This window comes from Seriola dumerili, unplaced genomic scaffold (assembly GCF_002260705.1).
Source record: "Seriola dumerili isolate Sdu_G_001 unplaced genomic scaffold, Sdu_1.0 BDQW01003326.1, whole genome shotgun sequence".
In the NCBI taxonomy this organism is placed as follows: domain Eukaryota; kingdom Metazoa; phylum Chordata; class Actinopteri; order Carangiformes; family Carangidae; genus Seriola; species Seriola dumerili.
In genome coordinates, this window is record NW_019177581.1 from 617,873 (window position 1) to 632,477 (window position 14,605).

At 38.4% G+C, this 14,605-nt stretch overlaps 1 protein-coding gene across 1 annotated transcript in view; it reads right to left on the minus strand.

The window, feature by feature from the left end:
* Positions 1-2,787: 2,787 nt before the first annotated feature.
* LOC111239645 (ciliary neurotrophic factor receptor subunit alpha-like) overlaps positions 2,788-14,605 on the minus strand; it is a 46,855-nt gene continuing 35,037 nt past the window's right edge. The window contains exons 3-12 of the mRNA XM_022769533.1: positions 12,765-12,831; positions 11,818-11,984; positions 11,041-11,155; positions 10,507-10,670; positions 8,823-8,986; positions 7,806-7,950; positions 7,135-7,242; positions 4,482-4,584; positions 4,240-4,319; positions 2,788-3,664 (exon numbers count right to left, since the gene is read on the minus strand). Of these exons, the coding sequence (XP_022625254.1) occupies positions 4,241-4,319; positions 4,482-4,584; positions 7,135-7,242; positions 7,806-7,950; positions 8,823-8,986; positions 10,507-10,670; positions 11,041-11,155; positions 11,818-11,984; positions 12,765-12,831 (1,112 nt within the window). The 3' untranslated portion in view covers positions 2,788-3,664; position 4,240. The remainder of the gene's footprint in view (positions 3,665-4,239; positions 4,320-4,481; positions 4,585-7,134; positions 7,243-7,805; positions 7,951-8,822; positions 8,987-10,506; positions 10,671-11,040; positions 11,156-11,817; positions 11,985-12,764; positions 12,832-14,605) is intronic.

The window sequence follows — 14,605 nt, forward strand, 5'->3', positions numbered from 1 at the left end:
AGTAGAGGATCAGCTTTCTATCAACTGTAATTTAGAAAGAGAAAACAGTTTTGCTTTCTTTGTGAGCGTTGCCACAGGAATTCAGGAAGAGCTGCAAGAAAAAATAAAAATAATAAAAATAATCTGTGGTTCATCTGACTGCAAAGAAATAAACAAAATTGAACACTGAAAGAAATGCAAGTTGGATGAAGATGAATTCAGTAAACACATTGTCCATACAGTAACCGTACAGTAACACAGCTTCATATAACTGGGGAAAAAAGACACAAACACACAACGCTGGGAAGCTTCTCAAGACATGATTTATCCTCTGTCACTAGTACTATCTTTCAGTGGCAATCTCCCTTCAGTCAGTTGAGGATTTTGCATTGCAATGTTATCTAGAATTACTGATTCTAAACCTCAGAGGCGATATGAGGAACGACTGAACATTTATTGCCATTTGCTCTGGTTAGAATCCTCATAGGAAATTTGTATTATCTTCCATTGTGTCTAATGGATTCATTATTGGCCTACAATATCTTATTTGGAGCATTTAAGGCTAACGTATGGATAAAATCTGTCCGCAAACCCAATATCTGCAGGGTATCAACTGTATGAAATGATAAACTGTAAACTACTAATACAATTAACGCAAGACCGAGTTAAACCATGTCTGTGAAACTATCCCAAAGAATGCTTCTTTTAATCTCTACATATAAACATCACTTATAACATACATTTGTATTTTTTTTTAAGTGTGATATACAATAATATACAAAAAAAGCTTCAACTGGATTCATGCATAATACGTGGAGCTAGCTTGAGAGAACATACAGTTGTCAAACTGGAAAAAAGTTCGACTTAGATGCACCTTGTGTTTCTGATACAAACTACACAGTTAGTCAATCAATCAATCAATCAACTGGGTTGACAAAGACACAGCTTTGGATCAACAGAGTAGAATAACCAGACCAACAGAAACAAAGGAAGAGAGAAATGTTTTAAAGCGAGCTGCCCTCTCAAGCAGTGCAGCCTCTCGCTTCCATTGGTGGCACAAAGTTAGCCAGGACACAAGGTTTGTAGGTGCAGGTGTCAAAAGCAGAACTAAACCAGATCTACTGTACTGTACTAGAGGTATTTGGTGCTTTTCATACGGTTAAGCACTAGCCACCCAGAAATCTTTCATTTTCAATTAGTTGACGGGTTGTGAGACACAAGTACAGTGAGCGGGAGCCGCTCTTGTCAAGTTATCGTCTTTGTACTCATCTCATGTACACACCCTCCAACTAACACACTCTGATTCAACCACATAAACTCTACTATCATGGGATAACTGAGCACTTAGTGAAAGCTTGACTGGTAAAACAAGAGGCTTCTGGTTTGTCAGTCAGCGAGGTGGCGATGTTCTTGCCATGTTAAGTAAAATCAGTATTATCACTAATGTTCAGCTACACTGACAATTAAGCGGTCCATGCCCACTGTTTATGCTACTGATTTGTGTCAATGCCCCACTGTTTATATCCTCCTACACTTCACCATTTCCCTCAAAGTATCACCCTACCAAACCTCCTCAACATTCATTCTAATTTACTGTAGTGTGTACTTCTCAGTTAGTGTGAACATATATGCTACTGAATGTTTCCATAGTAACTGGCGTCCAGAAACCGTTTTCTGGTGGTGCAGTGATGGTAGCAGTGATTTGAGAGCTCACTCACCATGTGAAAAGAATACCATGTCAAAGTTGTGAAATAACAGGCACTTCTAAACACTGTTTGCTCTTACTGACATTATCAGCATATGAAGCTGCACTCTGCATCCGCTTGCATTTTTCATGAGAGTAATTTCCAAAAGGACTTTTAGGTAAGATGATTATTTCTCAAAGTACTTTGTGCTTAAAAACTTTTACCAAATTAACTTTTGTCCCCTCATACATTTCTAAATGAAAAAACATGTTATAATGTATTTCTACCTGATTTAAAATCTCAATACATACAGACTAAAACAAGTTACTAACATAGGCAAACTATTATGAACTCCTCTTAAAATGGTCTCTATATGACCTTGTGGCCTTTCATTATCTTTAGATAATAACCTGGCTGACTAACCCTTTAAATGTTGTAACAGTGGCCAAGTGCTGAACAATTGGTCAATCAATCAAGAAATGGCCAAATATTTACTAGTTTCATCTTTTTGTTGTGAGGATTTGCTGCTTTCTCTGTTCTGTCATTTTAAATTCAATATCATTTAAGTCAACAAACCAGCAATGGAAATTATGATGATTTTTTTTTAACTTTTTATAGACTAATTGACTATAACATGATAAAATATTCCTCAGATTGACTGATAGTAAAAATATTGGGATTTGATTTAACTTGACTAGGATTGACTTTTATCCCTGAGTGGGCAGTGTTTAATCTCTTATAGAAATGCTGACAGACTGTATAATCATTTCAAACCTGACTTGAGAAAGAAGTTGTCAGGGGTTGTTTAGAGTCTAGACAGGAGAGTTGAATATCTATGGTTTAATATTCTCTAATTAACTAAGTATTTATGTAATGTCATAATGCTGGTGGTTTGTGATAGGCCTGTATCTCTTTTCTTATCTCTTTTTCATCATATGTGTCTTTCTTCACACACATTCAGGAACAGAGGATGGATGGATAGAAAAAGGTATGACAAAAGAAACAAAATAACACCTGCACTAAGGACATCAGACAACAAAACAAGCACATCATGCAACATAAAATCACTTGTCATACTGTAAATGAAATAAAGTCTAAATAACCCAGCCCGCCCACCCTGGACCTGATTCTCCATGTCCCCTCAGGTCAGGAGCCAGAAACAGGTTTGCTGCCCCTCAGCTGAGACCATAATGCCCGAAGTTGCTGCTTTGGCATCAGACGCACACAGAGAGACTGGCAGAAGTTATGATTCCTTCACAGCGTTGAGTCGGTCGGTCAGTCGATGTAATAACGGACACACATTAATCTGTCTCAAAATCAAATCTCAAACAAAAATAAAGAAAGTGAGGAGTTCTGGGTGGGAGAAGAGAAGCAAATTGTCCCACAAAAAAAAAAAAAAAAAAAATCATCTTCTTCCCACAAAAACAAACCTATGTTCTCCTGTTTGGCAGCTGCACTTCCTGTCATTACTTGTTGCTTGAAATGTCAAAGGTTAAAAACAATGTAACCCCTCTCCAAAGAGGCGGAGGAGTCAGTCCACCTGAAGCAGCATCGGTAGTGAGTGAACCCAAAGTTCCTGGTGCAGTGTCGCTCCCACAGTCCGCTGAGGAGTGAACAGCAGTGAAGCTGCTGAAGTGAAGGAACAGAGTACGGGCTGTTTTCCATGTCCCCATGGACAGTAGAGTGAGTCTGCTGATGCATTCTGGGTAGTGCAGCTAGATGAAACCATTGAATAAGTCCAGGAAAATCCTGCACATGTGATTTTTTGCAATACCCACACTTCAGTCAGCTTTTATATCATGGGCAACTTCACCCTACGTGACAGTTTCCTATACAGGTTCATCCTTGTTGTCCTGGATCCTGGATGGACTCTTGAATGATGCATTGTTGTTTATGTAGTTGAATGTGGACGGTCAGCACGCTACATTGGTAAAGGCAAAGGCTGACTCTTGGGAGGAGCCCTAGAACGGGCTGATGAGGAGAAGATGCTTGAAATCAACCTGAGATAAGAGAAGACAAGAGAAGAGAATACAAGAGAAGAGAAAAAGGGTAGGGAAGGAGAGTAGAATGGAGGAATGTGGAAGAGAGAATGCAACTTTAAAATACATGTATAAATCATTATGTAATTAAGCACTGCCTTGAAAGCACAGAATTAAATAACAGAGGTGGATGAGACATATGCAGGCATATTTACAGGGTTATAATCTGTGTGTGTGTGTGTGTGTGTGTGTGTGTGTGTGTGTGTGTGTGTGTGTGTAGCTTATAATCACAATTTGGCTAGATATCTGAAGGGCTGTCTGAATGTTGTTTATAGCAGCACTTTGAACCATTTCAGTTCTTACTGAGGCAGAGCTTTGCTATGCTTTTCTCACTGGCTTACCTCACATACAGTCATATACAGTAAATCTGAAAGAAGCGACACTTCACATCATGTTTTTAATTAGCTTCACCACACCATTCACAGATCTAAAACTATCTGCCAAACAAGCAAAACTAAGAACCACGTTGGACCATCAGTGAGAACTCAACATATTCAGAACACATGTGCAATGAGGCAGATGTGTGTATGTCTCACATTAGATTGGCATGGACTTCATCTTGACCATAGAGGTGAGTTCCTGTTTGGTAACGTGATCGCGCCGCCTCTGTCTCACCCTGGAAATACAAAGCAATAATTGAACACCAACAAAGTATTTTCTTTTAAAAGTCCAGGCTTTAGCAAAAAAATAAAATAAAAAATCAGTCAATGAGAGAGAAAGAGATAGATCACACCACTGTGGCTTGTGGATGTGGCATACATGTGTGTGTGTGTCTTACCACATGACATAGATAAGGGAAGGGACGGTGATGAGGATGACCACGGAGAACAAAACCAGCAGAATCACCAAACCCAAATTACTTTCATCCTCAAGTACAGGATCTGGGTGGGAAGAGGGAGGAAAAAAACAACATGGGAGGTCAAAAAAAAAAAAAAAAAAAAAGCAGGATGGGTGACACAGAGAGAGAAAGACTTAAAGCAACATATAGAGAGAGGTGACTGAGAGGGAAACAGAGGAAGAAATGAATGCTTGAAGTGTGGTGAAATAAAGAAAAAAGTTGAAACCCAGAAACAAATATAGCTCAAGAAGGAAGAACATGGACAACGAGACACAGCTGAATGAAACATCTCTGGGTTATTTTCTTGTCATAACTCAAAAATATGCATTTCATATTTTTACACACACTTTCACTCTGGTGTTTTTTTCTAAAACAAAAAAAAGAAAGAAAAAATAGTCTATGTGTGTCCTTGGATTTTATTTCTCTCTGGAGAGAAGTTAATTTTAAAGCTGCCATTTTAGTTTTCGCACAAACATGCACTTATCACACTGAGGCCAGCAATCAACTTTCACACACACAAACAAGGCAACACTGGTTTGAGCTGTGAAACAAAGCAAAAGCACAAACACACATTAACGAAGTGTTTAAAAACTTTTTTGTTTTGGTATTTTGAAGATTGAAAAGATTTATGTGTACATCTGCAAATGAAAGTGAAGAAATAGAAAAAAAACAATAGAAGAAGACATCTGGTTCACAGCAGACCCGCTTAAAGAACTCTGACAGTGATGTTCAGCTGTCTGCAGCCAAAACTGTGTGTATTTGTCCCCTTGTATATACTGTGTGTGTGTGTGTGTGTGTGTGTGTTTTTTTACCAGTCCATACTTGTGTGTATCCTGCATGTGTATATTTCAGATGGGCATGTTTGCAACTACGGGCTGCTTTTTTCCTGTGTTTTTGCCCATGTATACGTGAGCTGCTATGTACTTAATGTTTCATCCAGTGCACATACAAAAATCTAGTACCCTGCAGATGCACTTTACTGCAATTAGATGTAATTTGGTGATGATGCCAGGCACAAGGTACTTGCACTTTTCTATCCACAGAATAATAACAGTAAATAATGCCTTTCTAGAGATTATTGCTACATTAATGACTGATGCAGCTTCTTGCTCCTGCCAAAAAAAAAAAAAAAAAGACAACCTCGTCCTGCTATTCCTGCTAATCTTTCATGGATGTCCAGCTGAGTTGAAATCTGGCAAATGCAAAGGCTATAGTACATGAACCACATCATGATCATACTCAAGCCATTAATCACCACTCATGTTTGGTCTAAAAGTATCTGCATTTGTTAGGTTTCTCAATGCATTTTTCATTTAAAGGAGCTATTTCTAAGTTTTGATATTGCTACATAGCCATGGTAGCATTAACAGCTGTTTACTTACCAGGCTTGGCAAGAGCTTCAGCTATTGTCGCACTTCAAAGACAGGAGATTATAATACGCCCTCTAAGCAGCGCTACTTCTTCAGGGTAGACTGGACGCTACAGTGACTCGGTATCAGAAAGTGATGAGACAGTCTGACCAGGCCAGGGCTAGCTGGTTGGCATGCTAACTTCAGTGCAAGAAAAGAAGTAATAGACATAGAAGCAAAACAAGAGGGTTGCTTTGCACTGCTGGAGACAGCTATGGTAATAAAAAGCTGTTTATGCTGACGTTGATTATGTGGCAATAGCAAAATGTAGAAATAGCTCCTTTACTTTGGCACCCAACTGTCTACTGACATGTTTTAAACAAGCAAGAAACAACCTTGTTTCAAAACAAGTCCAAACTTGACTGTTAATTAATTCACCGCAAAATAAGATAATGGATGATTTGGTTGTGAATATAATGAGCAGCTCTTCCCAATGTGATAGGCTGTATTGAATTTTTTTTTTGTCACTTTATCCTCTTCTTCAGACTGATTAGTAGATTCCTGCCTTCGAAATACTGCTGTCCGAGGCGCAGTAATTCCATCAGTGCATCTTCCCTGCACAGTTTACGGTTCATGCTGTTGTTGTGCTTTATAAGTGTTCCATCTTTAAAGTTTGTTGTCGAGTCGGTAAACTTAGTTTTACACGCAAATGTTGGGCCACATTGAGATGAGTGCAGACAATACATGGTGTTCCTTCTTTGCAATATCTCAGCCATGTAAACTGTGTGAGCCCTTGCTGTAAGAGAGAGTAGGTCTCTGTCTTTTTCAACACAGGATCACCTGCTGATTTCTCATCGTAACTGTCCTCATCAGAAATTTGGAACTGTAGTTGCACAGGAGGGTCTCAATGATTTTTTCTCTTGAAAAATCAATAGATAGTTTGTCTCATTGTCACCAAAGGGAGAAAAGAGTGCTTACGGACTGGACACATCCCACACAAAACTGTCCACATCCCATGTTGTTATGACGACGAGAGCCTCACGCTTCCACTCCACTCTAATCACTCTTTACTATCTCACTCATTCACACTCACACACACCAATTCTCCCTCCCTCTCAGTGTTTTACACTGTATCCAAAAATGGTCACAAAATGCATCTCAATGGTCGCAGTCTGGAGCCCCGGATGTGGCTCTTGAATACAATAACAATTCACTTATCATTTGAAGCAACAAAGGAGTCTTACTGTGTGATTTTGCAGTCGAGGTTTCGGGCTTTGTGTTGAAGGGAAAAAAATAGTCTGGAAATCTTTCATCTGGTGGGAGCTGCTCTGCAGGGTCTGGGGTGGTGTATACTGAAGCACAAACAAACCCACACACATTTAGGCATTTATTTAAAGTGAGTAACAATAAATATTCACAACTAACAAAAGTTTGCTGTTAAAGGCTGAAAAACTTCTGCTTATCCAAGATGTTAGTATTAGATATAATGCGTGCTTGCTGCCACAGCCTCAATAAAGATATCAACTATGTTGCTTGCTTTTTTCACCTTAGATTTATTGCAAAATCAAAATTATTCCTTATGTCTTTATTAGTTGCAATTCTCTGTCTGTCTGCAGGAGTCAGTCAGCATTATCTCATCTGCAGTTAGTCCAAAAAGCTGATTGGGCTCATCTCTTTTATTTTACTTTTTGATAGCCATCATAAATCACCCTCTCCATCTTCTATCCTCCTATTTTAGGATTCATTAGTTCTCTGAAAAATATACCTAATGTGTTTTCAAAATAATTTAATTTGATTATTTTTATTTTAAGTACTAACTTTCATTATTCTGCTAATGCATTCATGTTATTGTACTTGAACTTGTCATGTCTCTTTCAAATTGACAAATCAGCATTTTGTAAATTTTCTGTCTGACCTTCCCAGGGCCGGACTAGAAGCAGGGGACTCCATTCACTCCACTGGCTCTCAGCGTTCACCTCGTCACGGGCTCGTATCTGCACCTGGTGGAGGTGGCCAGCCAGGGCGTCAAATATCACAACTGGACTCTCCTCTGAGTAAATCTGATTGATGGAGAAAGACAAGAGCACAAAACAGTAGCTGTAGACAGGAAGAAAAGCTGATGTGATGGTGGTATCACATGAATAAGCTCTGTGGAACTGCATGACCAGCATTTTTAGTGTTGTTGGCCTGTTGAGTGTGTTTTGAATGACCCACCAGGCAAAATGTCACTGAAAACATGTTGAAAGAAGACTGAAATCAGATTACCTGCCAACACTAGGTTCAAAATAAAAGTCTTTTTCCATGCTCTTAATGTCTTTTTAATTCCTCTGTTGGGACTGAATTTGTTAAAATGGTGGTTGGTTGTGCATTAACCCCTCATTATATAACAGAGAAAGTCATGTGATATGATAATGTTGATTTCAAAGAAAGTTAAACCACTTTCTGCAGCGACCAGATTTTTTTTTTTTTTTTTTTTTTTTTTTTGCACAAAGAGTCATCACTTGATCTAAACTAAAGAAATCAACTAAACAGATTAGATTTACAGACCTTGTAGTTACCACATTCCAAACTTAAACGCTTGATGATGCACATGTGGCATGAATTCTGGTGGAGACAGGTATTTTTCTCTTTCAGTATTAGTAAAAGGAATAATTTTACCTCAAGATTTCTGCTTTCTTGTTTTTAGTAGCATTTTCTGTGCTTGGCTTGTGTTACAAAAATAACCACCAAGGTTATTTATGTTTGTGACTAATCACAGTAAGTAGAATGCAATTAAGTTTAGTTTCAATTGCTGGTGAAATGTGGGAAACTTGAGGTGTATTTTCTTTCACACAACCCATATACAGTTTGTCAGTTTGATGCAATGCTCCAGTTTGACCCAGACTGCACCTCCATCAGCACTGAAATGAAACCTGTGGCCTTGTTTACTAACCTCTGACCAGTATATAGAGCCTTGCGGCCTGTATCTGATCTGAAACACTAGGGGAAAAGCCTCAGTCAGCGGCCAGGAGGAGGGAAAGTTCCACGAGACGATCAGCCTCTTTGGATAACCTTCTAGCTCCTTCGCGAACACTGACTCTGGAGGGTTTGGTTTCACTGCGAAGAAAGATGGACAGAACGAAAGAAACCCTGATTTAGCCACAATTAATAAAAAGACACAACTTAGAAAAAGATGTCAAGTATAGGAGAGCAGACTGCAACTGCAAATAGAAAGACCTGCTCCTTGAATTAAATTAAAAACAATTTCAATACCACTTTGATATTACTAGACCTATTCATTAATTCTTTACGTTATTAAACTGGTTCCACAGACTTCTAATGTCTTTATGTTTTTAAGCATGTTCACACCACTGTGTCAATAGTGTAATATGCAGAGGCTGAGGAACATCCAGTCGGCACACCAGCCATTGTGAAGACTGTCTCAAGGCGCTGTGAATGGCTCTGGTAGAGAGCAATAAGAATGTCTCATGCAGACAGAGAAGCAGCAAAACAAGATAATTGAGTTATAAGCAGACCAAAAGGGCACAGTTGCAACAGCAGTCTGGAAAAATTATGTACAGCATTAGACATCATGACATTTTGTGTGAATGATGTACTCTGCACAGGTGAATCTTCTGTAAATCCATTTAATATTGTACTTAACTTTAATCTGTGTAATTTTAGCAGTAGTTTATTTTCTACTCCACTATATTTTGGAGACTTGGAGACTTCTTTTCACGCAGTCAATAAATGATTATCACAGATTAAGATATCCACTAATATATAAAGTAGTTACAATTAGCACCACCTTGCTGCTAAGTTGAATTTTGAATGCAGTGCTTTTATTTGGATTGAGTATTTCTCCACTGTGCTACCTTTATTTAATTAAAACAGCAGAGTACCTCTCGACTTACAAAACATAGGTTGTTATATTACATCTGGATGTGTGAGCTTCTATGTTTTTGCTCATCCGTGGCTGTCCCTTGCAATGTTTGTTTGCTTTATGGTTTACTAATGGTCCGATAAATGCATGTAAATATAAAAATGTGTGTGAATATGGACATTTGGGAAGTAAATAAAGATCTTATGTTCAGCTTCTTCTGGAATATGAATGTCTCTACATCTCTATTGGTTTTAGAGGCAAAGGACAGAGAGGTACATGGAGAAGGGAAATAGTCTGAAGAGATCAAAACTCCAGTAACACTTGTAGTGTGAAGACCAGCTTTACTGTCTGCATATCTACCTGTTATAATTCAAGTGTGTCTATTGCTTTAAGGCAAAAGATGGAGAGGAGACAAGGGTGGAGCTATTGAAGCATGAAACTTGTACTACTGAAGTGGCACCATTTGTACAAACTATTTTAAATGAGTGTGACGTTACAACTGGAAAAAGCAATAGAGGGGACAGAGCCAACGATTTTGCCAACTAATCATAATTTTTGAGAAATGCAACAGTCTGTTTAAGTAGGACTGGATGTGGAGCAGTGGAAACAAGAACAAACTGTAAAATGATCAACTTTAGTGGAAAATCACTACTGTGCTTCACAGACATACAACAGTAATATGAGTTTAAAAAAAAAAAAAAAAAAAAATCAATTTTAATCCACATTCCTGTGTGTGTGTTTCACATGGTCTTACATAGCTCATGTAACTTAAACCGGACATATGTTGTCTCAGACCCCAGGGCATTGGTCTCAGTGATTCGAAGGGTATGGATGGTTTGCCAGAAGGCGGGGTGATCTACATCACAATGCTTGCGGGTGACATCCATGACACATGGCATCCACTCCTGACCATTGCCCCTTGAAAACAAGACAAAACATGTTCAAATACTTAATTTTTTTCCTTTGTGTTAAAGACAATTTAACTGTGTTGCAAACTTTAAAAAATGTTATGATCCAGTGGTCACCACAGCTTAAGGCTAAAGCAAGGATAGAAAGAGTGTGAGACCCACTGCTGTAATATGTCAAGGTTAGAAGTTTCCACTAAGTACAATATGTCATGTTAGAGGAAGGAAGGCAAAGTAAAGAGAGGAAGCAGAGAAAGCTCACACTGTACACACTACCATCAAATTGTACCCCTGTGGCACATGCACTATATTTAGTATCTTCATATCCCATTCTGAATGTGACCTTGGGCGTTGCTGTTTCAGTTGCAGTGTCCGGCTCTTACCTGAAGGAGGCATTGTACTGGGCTGGCAGGAAGGTCTTTACAGATTCCAGCCAGGAGCAGCGAACATGAGTGTGATTGGGCACTTGACAGGAAATGCTCAGCAGCCCAGGGGGATCTGAGAAACGGAAATCAGAGTTCACTTTTAGGACAGAGGGGAAGTCTTTTTAGATGAAGGTAAAAATTTTCTCAAGTCTAAAATCTACACCGCTGTGCTCTCTTGTTCTTATCATTAATCAAAATATTTCAGGAGAAGCCTTGCCAGTACCATGGAAAACTCCCTGTCCCTTAAAAGGAAGTCAGCTTAGGGAGCCGCTTCCTGTTTGAGACATTTACAGGAAGTGGATGGCTTTGTCTTTGTGACGGCATATAAGATCAGTTTACTCTTAGGACCTGTAACCTGTTGTGATTATTACTGTTGTAACAACATGTCTTCTTATAGCCAGAGCACCAGCGTAAATTAAATACTGAGAAAATCATTCATAAAAGAGAAATATGTTGACCCAAAGACAAGAGAGAGATGAGAATGTGTGAGTGGGAGAAACAGAAACAGAAACTTTATTTATGCTTTTATGCTGAATTATCCAAAGAATGAACTGAACTGTGAGGGCCTGGGACTGTCTCTGAATATAGGAGCTAAGACAAGGGGGACACAAGCCTCCTTTTTCTTTTTAAAGCTGCAGTCCCAGGGTGAAAGACTAAAAGAACGACAGAGCTGTTAAAGTGTAATAACTCCTAAACTAGGCCATGTGAGCCTGAACAAGTCACGACAACACTTACGACCCAGCCTGAGTTTGATGGAGTGGAGGAGCAGTCCCCGGTTATCATAGCAGCTGTAGATGCCCTGTGCTGAGTGGCCAACGTGCAGCAGGACTAAGGCTCCATCTGATGTTACTTTGTGCCATGGCAACGCTGAGCTGTGGTTGAGATGCCACACCACAGGTATCCTGGTTGGGAACATGTAAGACTTCAGTTATTATGCCTAAACTAGAACTTAACTCTTTAAGGACACTGTCATAGGTATCAAATACCTAAACCTGCATGTCAACAAATCCCATGAAGAGACCACAACATACACTGTGTTGCCAGTATAGCTAAAAACACTACTGTATTTTGTAGCAAATATTAACCCATTGATATGTTGGGTTTTTTTAGGTTTTGGACAACAACGGAGGACTATGCCACGGCTACACAAACCTGTTAGTAGGAGTAAGTAGTTGGTTTGTCTTTTCATGGGATTTGTTGAGAATATATTTACATTTTAGGTCTTAATTTTATTTTATGTGTTTTGTTTACTTAAAGTTGACTGACTTTTCTTTCCTTTGAGAAGATGACTTGCTGATGTTCACCGTTTCTCTTGATTAAATTTGTGTTTGGCTAAAAATATCATTAGAGGTTTCTCCTTTCTGTTATGTCAAATAATTTCGTATTTTTCTTACATCTGATTTAGCAAAATTCATTCAGTGTGACCCTTTGTATCACGATAACTTATCTTCTGTTACTGTGAAACCTCTGTCTGTGTGCAAACTGATTTCACTGCAACTTTTATGATGAATTTGTTACTTCATGATTGTTGAATGTAATAATTGTACTGTAGTATCTATATTGATATTTTAAATCACTGAAATCTGACAGTGCTGGAAATATTTTTTGTCATATTTTTGTCATTAGAATAAAAAAAAAAAAACACCATCAAGTCACACAGGCAATAGTTTTTCTTTCCTTACCTGAATTGTGACTTCCCACATGCCAGTGTCACATTTGACTCCAAGTGCCCATACTGCGTGCCTGACACTGCCAACACAGATACCACATAAAGTATTACAGCATGTTGTTGTCTGGCTTATAGTATACGGACACTGTACAACCTGGCACACTGTGTGTCTGCATTGTCTGTATTAATATGATTTAAGCGCCACCATTTACAGTACGGTCGACAGCATCACAATAACATGACCATACAAGGTTCGGGATTCAGCAGACACCAGGCTGAAGAGACTTTGGCACACAGTATAAAGCTCTTGCAGTGTGGTTTATTTCTCTGAAAGTTTATTATGATAGCCATTAAAATAAAATTACTGTGTATCAGCAGATCATCTTTGAGACCTTTGATGACAGACAAAAACACTTCAGCATTTTAAGAAGATACAAGCAGACTCTACTCTTAAAAACCATGTAGAAACATTTTTGATGTCAACATTGAAAAAATGAACCCATATAATGTAAAAAGATTATTTGTATCGCTGATCCCACTGAGAGGCAACACCCATACTTGTCAGCTGATTGTCTTAATTTGCCTGTTCATAAAATAGGTTTGGGACTGACTACAGAAGATTCAACACCATCTTGTGCTCCCAGCTCTACCTTCACAAAGACACTAACTAAACAAGTGACTGCCGTGCTAAGGATTGTGGAGCACTGAAGTAACACCAAGACAAACAGTGTAGCTTGTCCTTAGTGTATTATACTATCCATATTCATGCAGAAACAGGGCACATTTCTCAACCACATTCGGGGCAACCTTTGAAATGGGACGCCTTTTTACTTATTTCTGCCCCAAATTACTTTTAGTGGCAGGTAGCCATGTAAATAGCTTCAGTTTTATCTGCTGAGGTTTTGAGGTATCCATCTTTGAAATTTCTGTATCCACCCTTAAATGATGGAGGTGAATTGAACTTTGTTAGTGGTCCTCATACCATTACAAAATGTCGATTAAAATTTGATAAAACATCTTATGAACTGAAAATGACTCATCATACCTACAGCATGCTCACTGTTCTCAATTTTAATTGGAACTATTTTTACCCAAAAATGAATTCATGATAACAATATTATCACAAAATCTATGGAAAATTTGATTTAAATTTTTTTTTAAAAATGCTATCATTCAAATTCATCCTTAACTTTGTTTTTTGTGTGTTTTGTCTCTTTTTTGGCAAATCAATTAGACCCAAATATGAAGTTGAGTTTCCGTAACCTTAACTGTACCGAAGCAAACAAAAAAACAAAAACAACTACACTTAATGGATAGTTAAAAGGCAACCAGGTTAACTGATAAACAAAAAATTCACATAGCCTAACATCTGCCATCAGGATATCACCATATGTGTACCCTAGTCCAAACCTAGGTACATACAACCAAAGCCATCTGTATGGTGAAACTGTTTAATGTGCGAACAGACGAGATGTAGCCATGTTAGTTTTAGGGATGTGTATACATAATGTGTAACCATTCATGGCAATGTGTCTAAAAATTTAAAAAAAACCTGAGATTGGTGTCTTTTAGTAAGTAGAACAACCATTTGTATCATTAACATAAAGGACGACATAGAAGCTACAAAACTATCACTTATCATCTAACAAAATTGGAAGGTAGCGTAGATTTGAGGGAATACTAAGTGCAGTGTATACCTGAACAAATATTTGTGGTGACTGTAGCAATTTGCAAAAGTTGATACACTATCTGCTGTATGTGAGTGTATGCATGTGCATGTTTAGCTTGGCTACATAATATAAAAGCTGGCATTTAGAGTAGATCTGGAGTGGAAAAACATCACCTTGGCTGCCA